The 22500-nt window shown below is 46.3% G+C and overlaps 1 protein-coding gene across 2 annotated transcripts in view; it reads left to right on the top strand.

The window, feature by feature from the left end:
* Window positions 1-22500, top strand: part of il17rd (interleukin 17 receptor D) — a 49137-nt gene that overhangs the window by 6935 nt on the left and 19702 nt on the right. Inside the window, exons 2-3 of one of the 2 annotated variants that reach the window (XM_083938661.1) lie at window positions 12977-13031; window positions 19616-19738. In XM_083938661.1, the coding sequence (XP_083794787.1) occupies window positions 12977-13031; window positions 19616-19738 (178 nt within the window). The remainder of the gene's footprint in view (window positions 1-12976; window positions 13032-19615; window positions 19739-22500) is intronic. The other variant, XM_083938660.1, reaches the window with a different exon arrangement.

Below are 22500 nucleotides of genomic sequence, written 5' to 3'. Positions count from 1 at the left end.
TTAAGCAGGGTATGAAAAAAAAACTCTGATTTCACCCGAGGTACGGTGTTTACATGGCGTTTGATAAACCGGAGTACGTCCTTAATCCAAATATAATCGGGTTTTTAAACCGCATGTAAACGCACTGATAGTAACAAACGTAAACGGCGTTCTCCGTCCAGCACAACTTACCGCGCTGAATCAAGATTCTGTTTCTGTATTGCACCAAGCACCGCCCCAAACGTTGCTTGGCGCTATATCGTTTTGTTGCGTTGTTGAGTGGTTGTAGGTCTATCCAGGTGCGTCCAGAGTGGCGGCTGCGGCTCAGGAGGTGGAGCGGGTCATCCACTAGTTGGCAGATTGGCGGTTTGATCCCAAATTGCTCCTGGAGCAGCAGTACATGAAACCGGAGTACGTCCTTAACCCAAATATAATCTGGTTTTTAAACCGCATGTAAACCCACTGATAGTAACAAATGTAAACGGCGTTCTCCGTCCAGCACAACTTACCGCGCTGAATCAAGTTCCTGTTCCTGTATTCCCTTTTTTTCATCTAAAATATTTTTCAGAAGCACATTTTAAGCGGCTGTTTAGCTGTAATCTGAGAAAGTTTGTGACCTGGTCGCCATTTTTTTTTCTGCTTCAAAGCACAACTAAGCACCGCCCCAAGCGTTTCTCGGCGCTATATCGTTTTGTTGCGTTGTTAAGTGGTTGTAGGTTTATCCAGGTGCGTCCAGAGCAGCGGCTGCAGCTCAGGAGGTGGAGCGGGTCATGCACTCGTTGGCAGATTGGCGGTTTGTTCCCAATTTGCTCCTGGAGCAGCAGTGCATGAATGGTTATATTACATCCTGATTTGGCATCTTACGCGGATCGCCCCTTGAAAATTGATTACGAACTAAGAGATTTTTGACTAATACACGATTGCGAATTGTAATTGTTGCAAAAGGAGAAAAAGTTAGGGCGCACTCACACTGTCCTTCCGCACCGTGCCCTGGGCTTTAGGGTACTTGTCCCCCCTCCCTCTCCCCCCACGCCCCAGGCCCGTTTGTACTCACACTGCCTGGGCCTCGCGCAAATGCCGTAACACGTCACACGCATTGATGACGTCATCCCGATGCGTCGCTTTGTTTACAAATCTTTCCACAGACCTCAGAGTTTTTGTGCGTCTTGTCGACTGTTTTTGAATATTTCATCGACCAAATCTGCAGTAAACACTCCACCTCCGCATCACACCAACGTGAACCTTTCACCGCCATTGTTGTTGTTGTTAAATGTCCGCGCATGGTCACTCCTTCTTTTTTCTATGTCCGAACAGGCGCACATAAATTAAGTCAGAACCACCGTAGGCCTCGTGCTCGTGCTCGTGCTCGTACATGTGCTGACCGCAGTTATGCGCGGAGCGGTTGCACTCACACTGGTCAAACGCACTAGGCTTGACCCGAAAAACCTGATTTGGCCCGGTGCGGAAGGACAGTGTGAGTGTGCCCTCAGTGTCTCACATGTACCCAAAACAAGCTTTCCAGTGTTTTTCAACGCGTGGCTGTCACTGTCATTGCTCTTTGTCCTCTACGTGTTCATTTTTGTATTTTCGGGTGTCTTGAAACCAGAATTCACCTCATCCCTGAACCTGACAAAGGACTCAGTTTCTCTTTTACCGGACGCTCCATAAATCAGGTTATTGCAGAAGGCAAGAATGAGAGATGATTTAGGTCCGTGTAAACTCTCTCAGGTTAAACACATCTGCTGAAGCCATCACATCTGTCTCAGCGGAGGAAGACACACACAGACACAGACACACACACACACACACACACACGCACACGCACACGCACATGCACACACATGCAAGAGGAAATCATTCAGCTTTTTGTCTTCTCTTTCTCTGGATTCTCCATCTCCGTCATTCATTCTCACACTCCCATCATTCATGAAGCACGTTTCCAAGCTGTAACCACGTCACGAATCCCATCGTCCTCCAGGGCTTCGGTGTGTTTTTGGCATCAGAGCGCCTCGCAGAGCGCCACGGCTGGCTGGGCGTCCGATGCGAAACACGTGTGCTCTCTTTGGTTTTTCTGGCGACTGAATAAGACAGAAGGTGAAGGATCGATGCTGGGACTTCACCTCTTACATAAAACATCTCGGGGCAAATATTTCTTCATCGATTAGCGGCCCTTTTTTTCCGCGCAGAGAACTGATCAGGAATCTCATCTCATCTCATCTTCAGCCTCTTATCCGGGGTCGGGTCGCGGGGGCAGCAGCTTTAGCAGGGGACCCCAAACTTCCCTTTCCCGGGCCACATTAACCAGCTCTAACTGGGGGATCCTGAGGCGTTCCCAGGCCAGTGTGGAGATCTAAGTCTCCACCTGGTCCTGGGTCTTCCCTGAGGCCTCCTCCCAGCTGGACGTGCCTGGAACACCTCCCTAGGGAGGCGCCCAGGGTTCATCCTTACTAGATGATCCTGAACCACCTCAACTGGCTCCTTTCAACACAAAGGAGCAGCGGCTCTACTCCGAGTTCCTCACGGATGCTGAACTTCTCCCCCTCTCTCTAAGGGAGACTCCAGCCCCCCTCCTGAGAAAACACATTTCGGCCGCTTGTACCCGCGACCTGGTTCTTTGGGTCATGACGCAGCTTTCATGACCATAGTTGAGGGTAGGAACGAAGATTGACCGGTAGATCGAAAGCTTTGCCTTCCTCAGCTCTCGTTTCATCACAACGGTGCGGTAGAGCGACTGCAGAGCCGCCCCCGCTGCTCCGATTCTCCGGCCAAACTCACGCTCCATCGTCTCCTCACTCGTGAACATGATCCTGAGGTACTTGAACTCCTTCACTTGGGGTAAGGACTCATTCCCTACCTGGAGTAAGTAATCCATAAGGGAATAGATAAAAAATCGGACCGATTAGCAGAATTACCGGCATTGGTATCAATAAACTCTATTGATTCAGTTCACATCCCTGCGTGTGAAAACCCAACTGTACTAAAACTATTGCTATTTAAAGCAGAGTTTTTAACTGGTTATGAAAGTCTAAATGTAATACCGATGCTTCTGAAGGACCTACGCAGGCAAACGAGCCCACGAGAAAAACAATTAGCTATTTCTATAGTTATATAGTTATAAAGCCACAGTAGGGAGACTTTATCTGGCACGTCGCCATGCTTTTGACTAGTTTCTATTTTAGTTTATGTATATTTTATTATTTATTTCTGCCACTTGGGTTCATATGGGTGCTGGAAATCCTTGAAAAGTGCTTGGATTTTTAATAAAGTGCTTAAAACTGCTTTAAATGTTATGTTTATATGGTGATGGCATATATGATATAACACAGAGACAAGAAGATCTCCATATTTGAGAGACTGAAAACAACATTTTCTGACATTTTTGAATGAAAAACTACTTTTGAGGATTAACAGATGTTCAAAGTAGTGTGTGATTTATATTTCTGTCAATGTATCAGTCGACTAATCATTGCAGCTCTGATGGTAAATATATTTACAGACATGAAACGTTGGTTTCCTTTTAATCTGTCACCCTCTTGCAGAAAGATAAACATACTTTTGGTTGTTTAAAGCACAATAACATCTGTTTTATTGGGATGAACAAGTGAAACAATCAGGATAATGAATGTACTGTATGGGCTGTATACAGTTATGCAGTTTTCCACAGCTGTAAGGTGGAAAAGCATGAAAATGCACCTTGAAATGCTTGAAAAGTGCTTGAATTTGATGCATGTGTCACTTTCTACACTTATTTATTTCTGTCCTTATGCTGCAACAACCAAATGTACCTTTTCATCTCCTCTCATCTCATCTTCAGCCGCTTATCCGGGGTCAAATTTACCTTCTGGGGATCAATAAAGGTGTTTCTTATCTTAGGGCGCACTCACATTGTCCTCCCGGACCGCGACCCGGACTTTAGGGTACTTGTCCCCCCTCCCTCTCCCCCCCGCGCCCCAGGCCCGTTTGTACTCACACTGCCAGGGCCGGCCAATGCTTCTTGCTGTCCATACGTCATCACACCGTAACACGTCACATGCGTTGATCGCGTGTGTGTGGCTTTGTTTCCAAATCTTTCCATAGACCTCGGAGTTTTTGTGCGTCTTGTCGACTGTTTTTGAATATTTTCATCGACCAAATCTGCAGTAAACACTCCACCTCCGCATCACACCAACGTGAACCTTTCACCGCCATTGTTGTTGTTGTTAAATGTCCGCGCATGGTCCCTCCTTCTATTTTCTATGTACCAACAGGCGGACATAACGCTACTGCCGTAGGGCTCGTGCTCGTGCTCGTACATGTGCGCACGCTCGTGCTCGTACATGTGCAAACGGCTCCGCTAAAGCCCACCTCTTTCAAGCGGGCCGTGGACGGCCCTCTGGCCGCAGTTGAGCGCGGAGCGGGTCCACTCACACTGCTTAAAGGTACTAGGGTTTAGCTGAAAAAAAGGTTTTGGCCGCGGCCAAAAGGACAGTGTGAGTAGGCTCTCATCTTATCTCCATTTTATGTGTATATGTTTTATGTCTTTCATGTCATTATACAGCATCTTGGGAAGTATGTTTGGTTCTGGCCTGTTCGGACATTTAACACTTGGCTCAGTTGGTAACTTTGGACAACCTTCTCTGTTTTCTTGTTTTTGACCCTTTTTTCATCAACTTTACTGCATATTTAACTCTGCCAGTGTTGACCGAAAAGCATGAAAATGCACCTTCAAATGCTTGAAAAGTGTTTGAATTTGATGCCTGTATCACTTTCTACACTTATTTATTCTGTCCTTATGCTGCAACAACCAAATGTACCTTTTCATCTCATCTTCAGCCGCTTATCCGGGGTCAAATTTACCTTCTGGGGCTCAATAAGGTGTTTCTTATCTTATCTTATCTCCATTTTATGTGTATATGTTTTATGTCTTTCATGTCATTACACAGCATCTTGGGAAGTATGTTCGATTCTGGCGTGTTCAGACATTTAACACTTGGTAACTTTGAACAACTTTCTCTGTTTTCCTGTTTTCGACCCTTTTCCCATCGACTTTACTGCACATTTAACTCTGCCAGTGTTGACCGAAGTTAGTTAGTGTCCTTTCAAAGAAGGTCAGGGTTTGTCCTGTTCCTGTCTCTGTAACGAGTGGGTTCTTTTCTCTAGAGGACAAACTGACACAGCAGGAGAGGAGCAGCTCCTCCTGAGTGAGGAGGAGGAGGAGGAGGAGCTGTGATGAAGAACAGGGGCGGGGGGTCATTGAGGAGCAGTCATGCAGGAGGAGGAAGCTGCAGGTTTTGTTCCTGCGGTGGGAAATCTCTGGTTGGCTGCTCCCGAACACACACACACACACACACACACACACACACACACACACACACACACACACACACACACACACACACACACACACACACACACACAGTTTGAGCTTTCATTGTTGAACCTCACTTTTGTTTCCAGCTTTTCCTTCCTTCTTCCTGTGGAGCAGCAGAACTCAGATCAGATGTGATTTTATTTTATTCATTATTTAGCAGAGAAACTAAATCTGATCACCTGAAACACACGAGTAGAGCAGGAAAAACTACACTAACATGGTTATCAGTAGGGTTGGGTGATGATGATATCGTCAATATCTATATTGCAATGTTTGAAAACCCAGCAGCCAAACTGCGTTGAGGCAATATTAACGTTACTTGGACGACACCTCTTCACCCTTCTGATGTTTGTTTCCGGGCCTGTCCTACGTCATCAACACGCCAGCTTGCTCGTTGTGCTTTCCCTGGTTCTGTTCACACACACGCTCAATAGGACGTTCCACAGACGTTGTGCTCAGGAGCTCGCAGGGTTGAACATGTTTGATGTCCGGTTTGACTGATTCGGCTATTTGCATTCTCGTGAACAGCTCCTCTGGGTTATATCGAGATGATTTCAGGGTTGCAGTGCATGTTTGATAAATAGATATTCCTGTTTAGCCATGTCGTCCCATATGGTAGTGTTTGTAGGTCTGTGTGTGTGTGTGTGTGTGTGTGTGTGTGTGTGTTTGTAGGTTTGTGTGTGTGTGTGTGTGTGAGAGAGACAGGAAGACATTAAGAGGAACAGAGCTGGGTTTATTATCCCTGAGGCCTTTGCATGAACAAGACCCTCATCAGCTTAAAACACACACAGGCACGCACACACACACACACACACACACACACACACACACACACACACACACACACACACACACACACACTGGCCGACGAGCTAAGGGCCGGGTTATGTTAGAAGAGAACTAGTTTGTTTAGTAAAGTTCAGAAGATAAATAGAGCCTCACTTTCTCATCTCCACGCAGCTGAACAGCCGCGGCGTGAATGTCAGATTATCGGCGTATAAGAATAAAAGCTTTATAACGGTAAGCGAACAAAATACTCCACAGATTCCTTAAAAATGAATCTAGCAAGTCACAGGTTGCTTGTTCATCTGTTCTCTCTCTTTCGAAGTTTTGTTTTTTTGGACCTTTGTGTTAATTCCCACCTCAGATCCATTAAGCCGAATTCATACTTACCTCCTCCCGCGTGTCCACAAGAGTACATTTCATCGTCATGGTGTCATCTGCCCATGTCTACGAGGGTCCGGAGGGACCATTCACATACAGCCCCAAAACCGTGGCCGTGCAGACACCCCCTCTGACCGGGAAATGCAGTCTGCAGCACTGACTGCAAAGATGGACGGCTCCCCAAAGGTGAAGCAGGGTCTCCTGCAGAAAATGTGTTAGTTAAGGTGGTGGGTTGTTATGGTTTGGCGTCTATAACAATAAATTGTAATAAATGAATAATAAGCTAGAGCAATACAACTATAAATACTAAACGCACCCGGTTCGAAGTGACGGCGATCGCTCTTTGTTAAACAAATTAGTAGTCCGCTGGTGCGCGGGACATTTACCTGTTTTTCAGGGTCATATTTTACAGCTTGTTCCACACCTGCTATGATTAAGTGCTCATGTGCTGTTAATACACGTGTAACATGGCGAATATTGCTCATATAATTTGTTTTGATATATATTTTTGGAAGGCGGCATGCATGTGTTGTTTAAGCGACTGACTGAGCTGTAAAGTGCTGCGGGAAACCCTGCCTAAGCATCTGCAGCGCCCCGTGTTAGCTAGAGACCGTATTCTGTCTGTGGTCTAATATCGGATCACCATTAGAATTTAATTATTTATTGATCCACGTTCAGCTATCTCGTACACAGACGAGTGCACCGTGCTCACGTTAGCTGCAGCATGTTCAGCGTTGTCTGTGCTAATGTAAGCTGCAGCATGTTCAGCGTCGTCTGTGCTAACATTAGCTGCAGCATGTTCAGTGTTGTCTGTGCTAATGTTAGCTGCAGCATGGTCAGCGTTGTCTGTGCTAACGTTAGCTGCAGCATGTTCAGCGTTGTCTGTGCAAACGTTAGCTGTAGCATGTTCAGCCCTGTCTTCACTAACGTTAGCGGCAGCATGTTCAGCGTTGTCTGTGCTAACGTTAGCTGCAACATGTTCAGTGTTGTCTGTGCAAACGTTAGCTGCAGCGTGTTCAGTGTTGTCTGTGCTAATGTTAGCTGCAGCATGTTAAGCGTTGTCTGTGCTAACGTTAGCTGCAGCGTGTTCAGCGTTGTCTTTACTAACGTTAGCTGCAGCGTGTCCAGCGCTGTCTGTGCTAACGTTAGCTGTTCGGAGGCTGAAGAGGTGGTAGGTGAATTCTTTCTTGCACAGTTTTTACAAAGCCGTGCTCTTGTCCATGTTTCCACTCGGTCGTATTTTAAAACTCACTGAGCCCAGAAACAACTCCTCATCTCACTTCTCATCGGTTTCATTTCTCTCCTGTTGCGTCCTGTACGTCAGTATTACGGGTCACGCGGAAACTCGTGCAATGAGCAACGTTTCGCACTGAGAGCAAAAATAAATTGTAAATAAATTCTGTTATTTTATTTTCCCTGTTATTAATTAATTGTTATTAACGCGTTAAAGTCCCAGCCCTAGTTGTGATCAACTCATAGTCTGATAAACCCTATGTAAGTGGTACTTGAGGTCAAAAGAAGAGGTGCAAAGCCTCTTTAAGAGGAAAAAAAACACCTTGCGTAAACAAATACAATTTCAATTTGATTTTAAAGCTCATCTTATTTGTTTCATTCCATGCTACCATTGCTCTGTAGTGCTGCGTTGCCCTTCAGCGTTGCTCTTGGATTGCAGGTACTTGTTGGACACCAGCATCAGCATGTTCATCATCTAGATTTATTTATTTTGTAGTGCACATTTTGCTGTTTCTGTTTTTTATAAGTTAAAAAGTGTTTTTAGCCACTGTTGCCAACCAGAGTCCAATAATTAGTTTCCTCTGAAGCAACCTGGCAACCATTACTGTCGAGCCTGGCCGCTTCCCAGCTCTAATCCTGGTTCCCCAAACAGAACCGTTCTGACTGTTTGTACCTCAGCTCATGAGCAGTATGTTGATTAAAGGTCAGCTTGTGTGAGTGTGTCCCGTGTTTTCAGCCCCACATCTGGAACTGGTCTGGTCGTCCCAAACAAAATGAGGGAGAGGAGAAGTCTGCTACGTGAACCTTGAAAGCTGTAATTGAAGGAGTTCCTGTTTAATCAGATTCCTCCATCTCTTCTTCCTCACTTCCTTCCTTCTTTCTCAGCAGGGTTGGTGATTACCTCTCCCATCATCCTTCACTCCCCCTTCTGAGTCCTTCTTTATGTATCCTCTCTTCTTCTTCTTCTTCAAGCTGCTTTCCTTTCTCCTCGTATCCTTCCTTCTTCTCTCTCCTTCCCTCCAGCACTGTGATTAATTGCTGTTGATGTGCAGCTAGCTGAGCCTGCAATTAGCTGTCTGATTACCAAAGGGACTGATTCTGTGTGTGTGTCTGTGTGTGTGTGTGCGTGTATGTGTGTGTAGGGGGGAGGATAATGATTATAACTAGTCAGAAACACCTGGCAACAGGAAGGAAGAAACGTGTCTTTCTCTGTCTGCCTGTTTGAAAAATTGTCGGTTGTAAAGTTTGTGGCGATGGACGGGGTCTGCGTCTGAGTAAAGCCGATAGAGAAATGGCTTAAATCCTTAAATATCTAAGCATTAAGGATGCACAACGTCCACTACACAAACCGCGGCCTGGTTTGCACATGTGAGTTGCAATATTTTCAGTTCAACAAGGAAACAGAAGTTGTTGGTTGTGTGCAGGATTCTCCCTCTTTCCTCTGATGGAAGCTAAGGACGCACTCACACTGTCCATCTGTACCGTGCCCCGGGCTTTAGGGTACTTGTCCCCACTCCCTCTCCCCCCGCGGCCCAGGCCTGTTTGTACTCACACTGCCTGGGCCTCGGCGAATGCTTCTTGCTGTCCATACGCCATCACGCGATGCGTTGCTTAGTTTACAAATCTTTCCACAGACCTCAGAGTTTTTGTGCGTCTTGTCGACTGTTTTTGAATCTTTTCCTCGACCAAATCTGCAGTAAACACTCCACCTCCGCATCACACCAACGTGAACCTTTCACCGCCATTGTTGTTGTTGTTAAATGTCCGCGCATGGTCCGTCCTTCTTTCTTCTATGTCCCAACAGGCGCACATAAATGACGTCAGAACCGTCGTAGGCCTCGTGCTCGTACACGTGCGCACGCTCGTACTCATACATGTGCAAACGCGCTTTACAAAAGCCCACCTCTCTCAGACGGGCCGTGGATCACACTGGTCAAACGCACTAGGCTTTACCCGCAAAACCTGTTTTGGCCCGGTGAGGAAGGACAGTGTGAGTGCGCCCTAAAGGGTCTTTGTACTAGTTTCAAGTTTCCCTGTGACACTGCACACCCCGGTTATTCATCTCTTTGTACAAATGTTGCAAATATCCTCCTCGTCTGTGTTCATCTGATAATGTTAAAAGTGTCTGTTGACTTCAGTCTTTTATTCACCAACATTCATGCTGCAGGAAACAAATCGCACTAGAGTGGGTTTTTCTAAGGGGGGGGTAGGGGGGTGTCTCATTGCAACCAATCAGAAAGTCTTCTTTTTTCGTGCTGTCAGTGAAAACTTTCCCTTGATTTTAATTAGCCTCCCATTTCATGCTGCCAGCAGGACATCTGCGCACACAGCAGCACGTAAACCCCTAAAGGTCAAAGGTCAGCAGTGGAGGCAACTTATATAATGAATAACGACACAACCGGATCGAACTGTGTGTGTGTTTGTGTGTGTGTTTCTGTCATTCTAAGGACCGTCTTGAGGACACAAGTCAAGACATTTTCACTTCTTCAAAAGGCTGTTGATGGTTCAGATCTGGTTTAAGGGCCGTGTTGGTGCTTGTCTGAAGGTCTGGGGAATGCATTTTGGCAACGAGGGTCTTCACAAGTATATAATTACAAACGTGTGTGTGTGTGTGTGTGTGGATGGGTTTGTCAGGGTACAGTGACTAACAAGCATGGCACACTTTCTGTAACACACGTACACACACACACACACACACACACACACACACACACACACACAGTAGGGAGTCTGTCTGATTGGTTTCAGGTGTGTCTTTGATTGTTGTGTGTGACCACAGTCTGACACTTCTGTAACAAGTGTGTGTGTGTGTGCGTGTGTGTGTGTGTGTGTGTGCGTGTGCGTTTGTGTGTGTGTGTGTGTGGAGCGACATGAAAACAAGGTCAAAGCTGTAAAACTGCTCTGCTGAAACACACCTCAGAGAAAGGGATTCTGGGTAACTGAAGCTCTCACGGGAGCTGATGTTCACACCTCACATTATCTCACATCTCATCGTGTGACACTGTATCTGCCGTCCTTTGTGTCTAATAAAGGCTGCCAGGTGGAGCTCGGACAGATATCCAGCAGAACCACACGGCTTCAGTAGTTTCTTTGTTTTTGGTGAGAACTTTTACTCCAGAAATCCAGGTGATGTTTCTGAAAGAGTTCCACGACTGACACTGACAAAATAATTCACAATATTATCCTGATAATCATCTATGTGCGCACTTACACTGTCCATCCGTACCGTGCCCCAGGACGTTTCACGGCTAAAGTCTAGTTCGTTTGACCAGTGTGAGTGCAACTGTAGCGCGCCTATTTGCGGCACGCTTTCTGTCCACCGCCCGTTTGGGAGAGGTGGGCTTTTGTAAAGCATGTTTGCACGTGTACGAGCACGAGGCCTACGGCGGTTCTGAGGTCATTTTCTGTGCGCCTGTTGGGACATAGAGAAAAGAAGGACGGACCATGCGCGGCCATTTAACAACAACAATGGCGGTGAAAGGTTCACGTTGGTGTGATGCGGAGGTGGAGTGTTTACTGCAGATTTGGTCGATGAAAAGATTCAAAAACAGTCGACAAGACGCACAAAAACTCCGAGGTCTACGGAAAGATTTGTAAACAAAGTGACGCATCGCGATGACGTCATCAATGCGTGTGACGTGTTACGGCGTGATGACGTATAGGCAGCAAGAAGCATTCTCCGAGGCCCAGGTAGTGTGAGTACAAACAGGCCTGGAGGGGGGGAAGAGGGAGTGGGGGGGACAAGTACCCTAAAGCACGGGGCACGGTGCGGATGAGTGCGCCCTAAATAGACTTAAAACTCTTAATATGGCACTAAAACATAATACATAGATGAATAACAATAATGAGCAATAAGGAATTAAAGGAGAGCTCGTTGTCTCTGTGGCACTGAGAGACAAACAGCTCGTGGCTGGAGCAAGAGCTCAGAAGTACAGACGGAAAAACAAACAGACTGACTACAACTGTAGGCTACAGTCACGGCCTTTGAGGCACAAGTGTTTTTTCTTTACAAGCTTTACTCAGACTTTATGTTTGCACTTTTCTTGTTCTGCTTTGTGTTGTTTTATATTAATTCATACAGTTTTAAGTTAAGCAGGAAATAGATTTATTTATTCTGTTAATTTTTGTTATTTTGTATAAAAAATGGTGATAATTATTTATTTTCTCTGTGTTTATAAAACTCAAATATGCATCTAATTCAGTTCAGGTTTGAGTCAAATAGTCAAAAAATCGCTTCACATATACAAAAAAGGCTAAAAAGATCCACTACGCCAGGAAAAATTAAGGCAGCCGGGCCGGCCAATAAGGTGTCCCCTATTTTTTTTTCAGGGAGTTGGCAACCCTAGTTGCCGAGTTTGTCAGACCCGGCCCAGTAGCCTACAGGACACCGGAGACAGTTTGAGCCCGTCCCCTCCAGCAAATCAAGTATTAGAGGAGTTTGACTGACAGTTAGCGTTAGCCGTTACAGCTAAGTAAACATGAAAGTTAGCTTAGGGCGCACTCACACTGTCCTTCTGTCCCGGGCCAAAACCGGTTTTTCAGCTAAAGCCTAGTACCTTTAAGCAGTGTGAGTGCACCCGCTCCGCGCATAACTGCGGCCAGCGGCCCGCTTGAGAGAGGTGGGCTTTAGCAGAGCCGTTTGCTCATGTACGAGCACCAGCGTGCGCACGTGTACGAGCACGAGCCCTACGGCGGTAGCAGTATGTGCGCCTGTTCGGACATGTAAATAGAAGGACGGACCATGCGCGGACATTTAACAACAACAACAATGGCGGTGAAAGGTTCACGTTGGTGTGATGCGGAGGTTGAGTGTTTACTGCAGATTTGGTCGATGAAAAGATTCAAAAACAGTCGACAAGACGCACAAAAACTCCGAGGTCTGTGGAAAGATTTGTAAACAAAGCCACATACACGCAATCAATGCGTGTGAGGTGTTACGGCGTGATGGCGTATGGACAGCAAGAAGTATTGGCCGAGGCCCTGGTAGTGTGAGTACAAACGGGGCTGGGGTGCGGGGGGAGAGGGAGGGGGGACAAGTACCCTAAAGCCCGGGGCGCAGTGCGGAAGGACAGTGTGAGTGCGCCCTCAATGACCTTTTTCAATCACTGAAGCCTCTGTCGCCTCCTGACAGTCAAGAAAATCAAAAATCCAATGCTCTCGTCTCTTAACAGAAAATCCCACATGATTGAAACGACGTTAATTAGCTGATGTAATATTAATGTAACAAACTTGGATGTCTCTCTCTCTCAGGTGCAGTCTGGTGCAGATGGAGCTCGCAGGTTGGCGATCACCTTCAGAGCTGACAGTGAGTTATTCTGTAATTCTCTAAATCTGGACGATGACGTTGTTTTTCTTGAATTCCCACGTGTTCACGACACTTTTTTACTTAAGGTCACTGTCTCTGTCACTGCAACAAGCAACAGTTAAAGTGTAATTCCAGCAAAAAACTAGGCCTGTGAATGTTCTCATTTGTCCAGGTCGTCGTTATCCTCAAAGCAATTTCAGTCAAATCAACTGGACTTGGTTATTTGTCTAGGAAGACGTTTCACCTCTCATCCAAGAGGCTTCATCAGTTCATGTACACATCTGACCAGGCTGGGACTAGTCCAACTAACTGGTGTGAGATCCACGGCACTTACATACATCAAATAAGCCATCGAGATTTTTCGTGTATGAACTGTTAACGGAGAAATCCAGGAGAGTCGCTAACAGCTGGACGTGGCTAACACTGATTAGCTTTGGAGCGGTACGGTGAAGGCATTCAAACATCTTTTTTAATCACTAATGCTGCTGAAAATAACAGCAAACCTCTGCAGCAGCATGAGAAGAGTCCCTACACAGAAAACAAAGCACCAATGGGCTCCTTCCTTTGGGATTGACTTTGGTAATCCACTTGAATGGACTTTACTATGAGAGGAGCTGGTACAGGGGCCAGTAGGTAAGTCTTTAAAACACTCTTTTAATAAACTCTGGGTTCACTAACTACGTCAAGGGTGTCAAAGTGATCCAGTAAAGGGCCGTGTGGCTGCAGGTTTTCATTCCAACCAATCAAAAACACACCTGGTCCAACAAATCAACTGTGTGAAGACAGTTCAGGTGGTTGAGGAAGTCGAGTCAGGTGTGTTCTTGCTTGGTTGGAATGAAAACCTGCAGCCACACGGCCCTTTACTGGATCAGTTTGACACCCCTGAACTACGTTGTTGGTGCTTTGTTTTCTGTGTAGGGACTCTTCTCATGCTGCTGCAGAGGTTTGCTGTTATTTTCAGCAGCATTAGTGGTTAAAAAAGACCTTTGAATGCCTTCACCGTACCGCTCCAAAGCTAATCACTGTTAGCCACGTCCGGCTGTTAGCGACTCTACAGGATTTCTCTGTTAATAGTTGCTACACTAAAAAAACTGTCTCGATGGATTATTTGATGTGTGTAAGTGTTGTAAAAGACCATGGGATGATTTTGCGCCACAATTACACTTTAAACTTTAAACGTGTTTTCATGCAGGCAGTGAAGTTGTGATGTCCGTCCCTTTTCTAAAGCAGCATTAAAAGCAGTCACTTCATTTGAGCCTAAAAACATTTTTTTTATTCCGTCATGTTACCCAGCATGACAATCTGAAGCCCCCTGACCTCCTCCTCCTCCGTCTTTTGTTCTTTTCTCTCCAAAAGTCAAGTTCCTGAGCCGTAGCCAATCCCTGCCCACTGCTTTTGTCCGTGGCCATGAGCGCGAAGCAGCTTACGCGTGTGTGTGTGTGTGTGTGTGTGTGTGTGTGTGTGTGTGTGTGTGTGTGTGTGTGTGTGTGTGTGTGTGTGTGTGTGTGTGTGTGTGTGTGTGTGTGTGTGTGTGTGTGTGTGTGTGTGTGTGTGTGTGTGTGTGTGTGTGTGTGTGTGTGTGTGTGTGTGTGTGTGTGTGTGTGTGTGTGTGTGTGTGTGTGTGTGTGTGTGTGTGTGTGTGTGTGTGTGCGCGTGCGTGCTTTTGGAGGATGAAGGGAATTCAGGAGCTTCTTCTTCTCTCTCTGTGTGCATTGATGTCATGGAGACTATAAAACAGGGTGACCTTTGACCTCCAGAAGGTCTGTAACAGAAGGTTATGCAATCATAACACACCAGTCTACTGATAGTTTATATTTTTCTTTTTTATCATCAACAAAAACCATAAAAAGACTAAATCCAGCCACTAACAAGTATTGTTTGCGTAAAGCCTGATAGCTCTTCTTCCTCTTCGCAACGGTTTAAAACACATCAATGAGCCAAACTGTTGCACCGTGACATCATCATGAACAAACACTGCAAGTTTATTTTGACTCAGACAGACAAACAACGTCCCGCGGCCACAAATACTCACTGGAGCGCCAAATGTGGATTAACCTGCTGCTGACAGTAGTCCCCAACGGATCAGAGAGTCAGGGCGCACTCCGTTCGTACCGTGCCCCGTTCTTTAGGGTACTTGTCCCCCCTCCTTCCCCCCCGGCCCCGACCCGTTTGTACTCACACTACCTGGGCCTTGCGCAAATGCTTCTTGCTGCCTAAACGTCATCACGCCGTAACACGTCACACGCATTGATGACGTCATGGCGATGCGCGCTTTGTTTACAAATCTTTCCATAGACCTCAGAGTTTTTGTGCGTCTTGTCGACTGTTTTTGAATCTTTTCATCGACCAAATCTGCAGTAAACACTCCACCTCCACATCACACCAACGTGAACCTTTCACCACCGTTGTTTTAAATGTCGGCGCATGGTCCCTCCTTCTTTTTTCTATGTCCCAACAGGCGCACAGGAAATGACGTCAGAACCGCAGTAGGCCTTGTGCTTGTGCTCGTACACGTCCGCACGCTCGTGCTCGTACAAAAGCCCACCTCTCCCAAACAGGCTGTGGACGGTGCGGCGTGGTGCGGTTGCACTTACACTGGTAAAATGAAGTAGGCTTTACCTGTAAAATCTGTTTAGGCACGGTACGGAAGGACAGTGTGAGTGCACCCTCAGAGTCAGCTTCTGCAATGTGCCAGACATACGGAGAAATCATACCATGGTGCAATAACTACAAAATAAATACACAATAAATAAATGAATTCTAAATCCTAAATAGTGCAAGAGAAATATAAAACACAGTAAAACTAAATAGAGCAAAAAGTAGAAAATAATAGATGAAAATATGGAATGTAAAGGAAATAATGTACAATTACAGGAAACTATATAAACATAAATGAATTAAAACGACAGTTAAATGCACTCTTTCCTCCTGTTTAAGTATGTATTAGGTAACGTCATTTATAAATCAACAAACTGTAACTTTCTTCAACTGTAAAAATACATTTTACGTTGACACAAACATCGTGTGTTTAATTTATGGCACATAGTCAAACAGGATCGCATTATTTTTATAAAAAGGTCCCATGTGCGACACAGGAAGTGGACAGCCCTCGCCTCTCTATAGCAACAGCAGGTGAAGCTTATGGGATTCGTGGTATTTAGATATTTCTTCCATACCACGCTGACAAAAACAAACAAAGAAACAAACTTGAAATACCGTATTTTCCGCACTATAAGGCGCACGTAAAGACCTTCAAAAGCCGACAGTGCTCCTTATAATCCGGTGCTCCTTATATATGGACCAATATTGAGCCACAACAGGTCTCCAACTACGGTGAGCAGCCGCCGACTCTATTTTCCCCCGTAGAAGAAGTAACACGCGGTGCATGTTGAGATATACGACTGCGCGAAGCGTGTCGTTTCATTTCCATGTGTGTGTTTGTGTAAAGAGCCCAAAATGGCTCCTGTTAAGAGACACGCTTACGACGTAGAGTTTACACTCAAGGCCATTAGTCACGCAGTAGAACACAGGAATAGAGCAGCAGCCAGAGAGTTTAACATGAACCAATCAATGGTGCAGAAGTGGAGGAAGCAACAAGACGACCTGCGCCAAGTAAAGAAGACTAAACAGAGTTTAGAGGGAACAGAGCGAGACGGCTGCAGCTGGAGGACAAACTCCAACAGTGGGTTGTTGAACAGAGAGCAGCGAGTAGAAGAGTCCGTACAATCACTATTCAACTGAAGGCAACAGCGCTAGTCAATACTATCCAGCTGCAGACCTCGAGCACAAGCCCCTCACATGACACAAACCCCTCACTTGTCACAAGCCCCTCACTTGTCACAAGCCCCTCACTTGACATAAGCCCCTCACTTGACATAAGCCCCTCACATGACACAAGCCCCTCACATGACACAAGCCCTTCACTTGACACAAGCCCCTCACTTGACACAAGCCCCTCGCTTGACGGAAGTGATGCAAAACTTTTTTTTCCAAGTGAGGGGCTTGTGCTCCGGGTCTGTAGCTGGATGCTACTCACGCTAACACGCAAACTTAACATCAATGAATTTAGAGGCTGTACTTAACGTAACCCCAGCCTCGACTGTAGCGTCTGTTCTATGCGCCTTTTAATGTGGTGCGCCTTATATATGAAAAAAAATAAGCCATTCATTGAAGGTGCGCCTAATAGTGCTGAAAATACGGTAATTAAATACGACGGCTGTGAAGACAGGGTTCGTACAGGTGCTTGAAATGTTGGAAGGTTTGAAAAGTGCTTAAATTTGGATAAAGGCGTGAAATTGTATAAAATAATGCGTGAGATTGTATCATCGTTTCTTTCACAACAATATAGAATAGAAATATAATTTAATTTCTTATCCTTCTGGTATTTTACGAAACATCTTTGGTGTTTATAGCGTAATAACGTCTCTTTTAATGTGATTTTAATGGAAAAAACAAAGGTGAAATAATGTTTTTCAATACCTATATGTGTTCGTAGAAGAAAGGTAATTTACCAGAACTGTAAGGTGCTGGAAAAGCTTGAAAATGGACCTTGGAAGTGTTTGAATTTGACATTGGAAAAGGTGTAGAATCACACTTTAAAGGATGAGGAGGAGGCAATCTTCATCCACAAAGAGTGTTTTATTTTGAAAGCAGATAAAAAATGAAAGTACATGAAGAAGAGGAACTTTTTAAACTTCCTCTTCCTTCTTTTATTTATCTCTCAAGAGCTTTGAGGAGGAAGAGGTGAAGATGAAGAAATGTGTGTGGGGGCTACAACCTCCAATCTCCTCCTTGCTTCTTACACTGATATGAGATCAGGAGGAAGAGGAGCAGGGAGGTGAAGATGAAGGTTTTCCTCCTCTTTTGGCCTTCACATCTCTCTTTCATCCTCCTCTTCCTCCTCTCCTTTGTCTTTTAAAGAAACTCTGAATAGAACGAGGACGAAGAGGAGGCACAAGCTGCAACCTTCCCCTCCTTCCTTACATCCTATAGAGAGAAGCTTTATGATGGAGGAAGAGGAGGAAGAGGAGGGAGAGGAGCACCCAGCCGTGACCTTCCCCTTTAGCTCTGAACATGACCCCAGCTTACAAGGGTCCGAGAGGAAGAGGAGCAGTGATTCGTGTCACATCCTGTGCTCCCCTAAACTCCTCGCAGTCATCTCCATCCTTTTTTAAAAGCTCCTCTCCTCTGCGGCCCGTCTTCCTCCTCCTCTTCCTCACCTCAATCCTCTCCGTCAATAGGTGGCTGGCAGGAGGAAAGGGGAGCAGTCAGTCGTGTCTGAGCTCACGCCCCTTTTCTTTTCTACATCCTAAGTCCCGCTTTTCTCCTCCGATCCCTCTCCGTTCATGGCTGGCTGCTCCTCCATCTCCTCCTCCTCCTCCTCCATCTTCGTCTTTGAGGAGATAAAACAAGAGGAAGGAGGAGGTGGGGTGACGGTCCACATGGTGATTGAATGAGCGAAGGTGTGGTTTCTTAAAAAATATGATTGACAGGTCTTTGTTGATGTGAGTCGGACAGCTGAGAGTTATGCAACAGGATTCTGCAGCTCAGCGTAAATTTAGCCGTCTTTATACAAAACTGATGTAATAAAACACAGAATATTGACTCTTTTAAGCGTTTACGCTCTCACACTTGCAGAAGTGTGCGTCATGAGCAGCTGTCAGGCACCTAACTAACATTGTCAGTTGTCAGTTAATAAGTTAATGTGACGTCCACTGCAACTATAATTAAAAACTCCTCATTTCTTAACCGCTGCGTTCAGGGACAAATGGAACTTTTACCACCTGGTGTCGAATTGTTTGTATTAATGATTCGAAAAGAGGGTTTTCTGAGTGTGTCACGGCGTTGGCGCAAATGCTTCTTGCTGCCTATACGTCATCACGCCGTAACACGTCACACGCATTGATTGACGTCATCGCGATGCGTGGCTTTGTTTACAAATCTTTCCATAGACCTCAGAGTTTTTGTGCGTCTTGTCGACTGTTTTTGAATCTTTTCATCGACCAAATCTGCAGTAAACACTCCACCTCCGCATCACACCAACGTGAACCTTTCAACGCCATTGTTGTTGTTGTTAAATGTCCGTGCATGGTCCGTCCTTCTATTTTCTATGTCTGAACAAGCGCACATACCGCTACCGCCGTAGGCCTCGTGCTCGTACACGTACATGTGCGCTCGCTCGTGCTCGTACACGTGCAAACGTGCTCTACAAAAGCCCACCTCTCTCAGACGGGCCGTGGACGGCCCGCTGTCCGCAGTTATGCGTGGAGCGGGTGCACTCACACTGCTTAAACGCACTAGGCTTTAGCTGAAAAAACGGTTATGGCCCGGTGCGGACGGACAGTGTGAGTGCGCTCTTAAAGTACATTTTGGTGCTAATACTTCTGTGCTTTTACTTAAGTTACATTTTGAACGCAGGACTTTTACTTAAAACAGAGTATTTGTGGTATTCCTACTGTTACTGAAGTGAAACCACTGAAGACGGGATGATGCTGGTTTGGTCACGGTCAGCGTCGGCACCACGGGGTCATAATGCAGTGTTGGAATATGTAATAACTATGTGTTGTCTGTCTCTCGCCCTGCAGACTGTTCACTGAACTACCCATTGGGGAAACATGTGATCCACGAGGTCAGCAACGTCTCCTTCAGCCATCTGGCCTGTGAGGATCAGGCCGCCGTGGTCGTCCACTGGTCCGCCAGTCCACTAGGTACCCGTCTGTGTGTGTTTACCTGTCCGTCCATCGTCTGTTTGCAGTACATGCTCCTCCACAGCGAGAGGTTTAGAGAGAGCAGGGGAAGAGAGGGTGGAGGAGCATGAAAGTAAAACCTTCCAAGTGCCTAAATCCGTAAGATTACCCAGCTCTGTGTGTGTGTGCGTGGGTGTGTGTGTGTCAGTCTGTGTGTGTGTGTGTGGCTTTGATCAGGCCCAGAGAATAAGAGAGAGGATCACATCTCATGCTACAATACCACGATTTGACCGTGAAGGAATGTGTGTGTCCGTGTGTGTGCTCAGTGTAAGGTGAACCTCTCTCTCTCTTTGACAATGCAGCCTGTTGTTTTCTCACACACGGAGAGAAATCTTCCAGAAATGTTCCATGTCGCAGTCGCATGTGAGCAGCACCCAGAGTCAGTCATCTGGAAAAAACAACATCTATCTGTCAGATGTCCTCTTTCTCCCTGCTAAAAACTTCAGAGCTCAAAGTTAAAAGCCCCTTTTCCACACATGCAGCACGTCCCTGAAGCGTTCGGATCATTTCCTGCATGAAATTAAATGTGACATTTCAGGGAAAACGCAGGCACGACTGTGTGTGTGTGTGTGAAAGCATGTGAAGGGTTATGTCCGTCTGATGAAACACGCTTTTAAATTCGTCATTCAACACTTGTTTACAGTTTGGCGTTAACGCTTCTGCAATTTCTCGCAAACTTGTTTGGCATCGGGCAAAAACAGCCCCTCGCCCGCCACGTAGTTCTGCCCCATCTTCTTTATCTATTGAGTTTGACATTTGCGCCATTTTGGAGAAACCCGATGTCACATTACGGTGGCCAATCATGTAACTGTAGATCAAACATGTCAGTCCGTTAAAGGCGGCGTGAGAGTCCCGTACATTAAACCGTTAACGTTTGTGTAACAGCTGATTGTTTCCTGCGGCACAGTCGCTCCGTCTCTTTTCTTTCAATCTTTCTCTGTTGAAATGAAGCTGCCTTCAGTTTCAGTCACAAATGTCAAGATCGTAACAAAGATCTGAGGTAAGACGATAATTGTGAAATATAAATTTAACTTGCGCTTCATTACGGAGTAAAAGACCAGGACGTCACACAAACGGGCCATTTAAGTGACACTCCCACCGCTACACAACTCTGCGGTGACTGCGAGACATTTGAAGACATAAGCTTGGACTCGAGGTAGTGATAGACCGATAGATCAGTCGGCAACTTAATGCCATTTTGAGATAAGTGCGTTATTGGACGATACTTGCACTCAAGAAGCCGATTAACAAAAAAAGCTATGCGGGCGACCTCGTCAGTGTGGAAGGAAGTTAGCAATCCCCCGTGAGTTTGGCCGCTCAACGGGCAGACGTTAGTCAGTGTGTTTACATCTCATCTCATCTTCATCCGCTTATCTGGGGTCGGGTCGTGGGGGCAGCAGCTTTAGCAGGGGACCCCAAACTTCCCTTTCCCGGGCCACATTAACCAGCTCTAACTGGGGGATCCTGAGGCGTTCCCAGGCCAGTGTGGAGATCTAATCTCTCCACCTGGTCCTGGGTCTTCCCTGAGGCCTCCTCCCAGCTGGACGTGCCTGGAACACCTCCCTAGGGAGGCGCCCAGGGTTCATCCTTACTAGATGATCCTGAACCACCTCAACTGGCTCCTTTCAACGCAAAGGAGCAGCGGCTCTACTCCGAGTTCCTCACGGATGCTGAACTTCTCCCCCTCTCTCTAAGGGAGACTCCAGCCCCCCTCCTGAGAAAACACATTTCGGCCCCTTGTACCCTCAACCTGGTTCTTTGGGTCCTGACCCAGCTGTCATGACCACAGGTGAGGGTAGGAACGAAGATTGACCTGTAGATCGAGAGCTTTGCCTTCCTCAGCTCTCTTTTTGTCACAACGGTGCAGTAGAGCGACTGCAGCACCGCCCCCGCTGCTCCGATTCTCCGGCCAAACTCACGCTCCATCGTCCCCTCACTCGTGAACATGATCCCGAGGTACTTGAACTCCTTCATTTGGGGGAATGCGTTTACATGCAGTTTAAAAAACAGATTATATTCGGGTTAAGGACATTTCTCAAATGTAATGTAAACATCGTACCCCCAGTAAAGTTGTTTTCATATCCCGATCAACAGCCTAGATAACTCCCTCAGTACCCTGTTTATTCGTGCATGTAAACAGCGTTCCTGGATTATAATCACGTCTGCACATGCTCTGTGAGTAATAAGCTCCTCTCTCCACGGCAGTGGTTTTTGAACCGGAAATAGAATAAATCCAGAAGCATCGGCGCTAAAGCAACGTGAAAGAAGCAACAACACAAGCTTTACGTTTCAACCGAGGGAGGACTTCGCCCTGGCAACTAATGTCACTACAAAAAAGACCCGTTCATTCATCTTCAACCGATTATCCCGGGGTCAGGGTCGCGGGGTGCTGGAGCCGATCCCAGCTGACATCAGGCGTGAGGCGGGGTCCACCCTGGACAGGACGCCAGTCTATCACAGGACACATAGAGACGAACAGAGACAGACAACCATTCACACCTACGGGTGATTTAGAGTCATCAATGAACCCAACACCTGCACGTCTTTGGACTGTGGGAGGAAACCGGAGAACCCGGAGAAAACCCACGCAGACACGGGGAGAACATGCAAACTCCACACAGAAGGGACTCAGCCGGGATTCAAACCAGGAACCCTCTTGTTGTTAGGCGACAGTGCTAACCACTACACCACCGTGTAGCCCCAAAAAGACCCGTTTCTGTCGT

Source organism: Echiichthys vipera (assembly GCF_963691815.1).
Source record: "Echiichthys vipera genome assembly, chromosome: X".
Taxonomy (NCBI): Eukaryota; Metazoa; Chordata; class Actinopteri; order Perciformes; family Trachinidae; genus Echiichthys; species Echiichthys vipera.
This window is presented reverse-complemented; position numbering and strand designations above follow the sequence as displayed.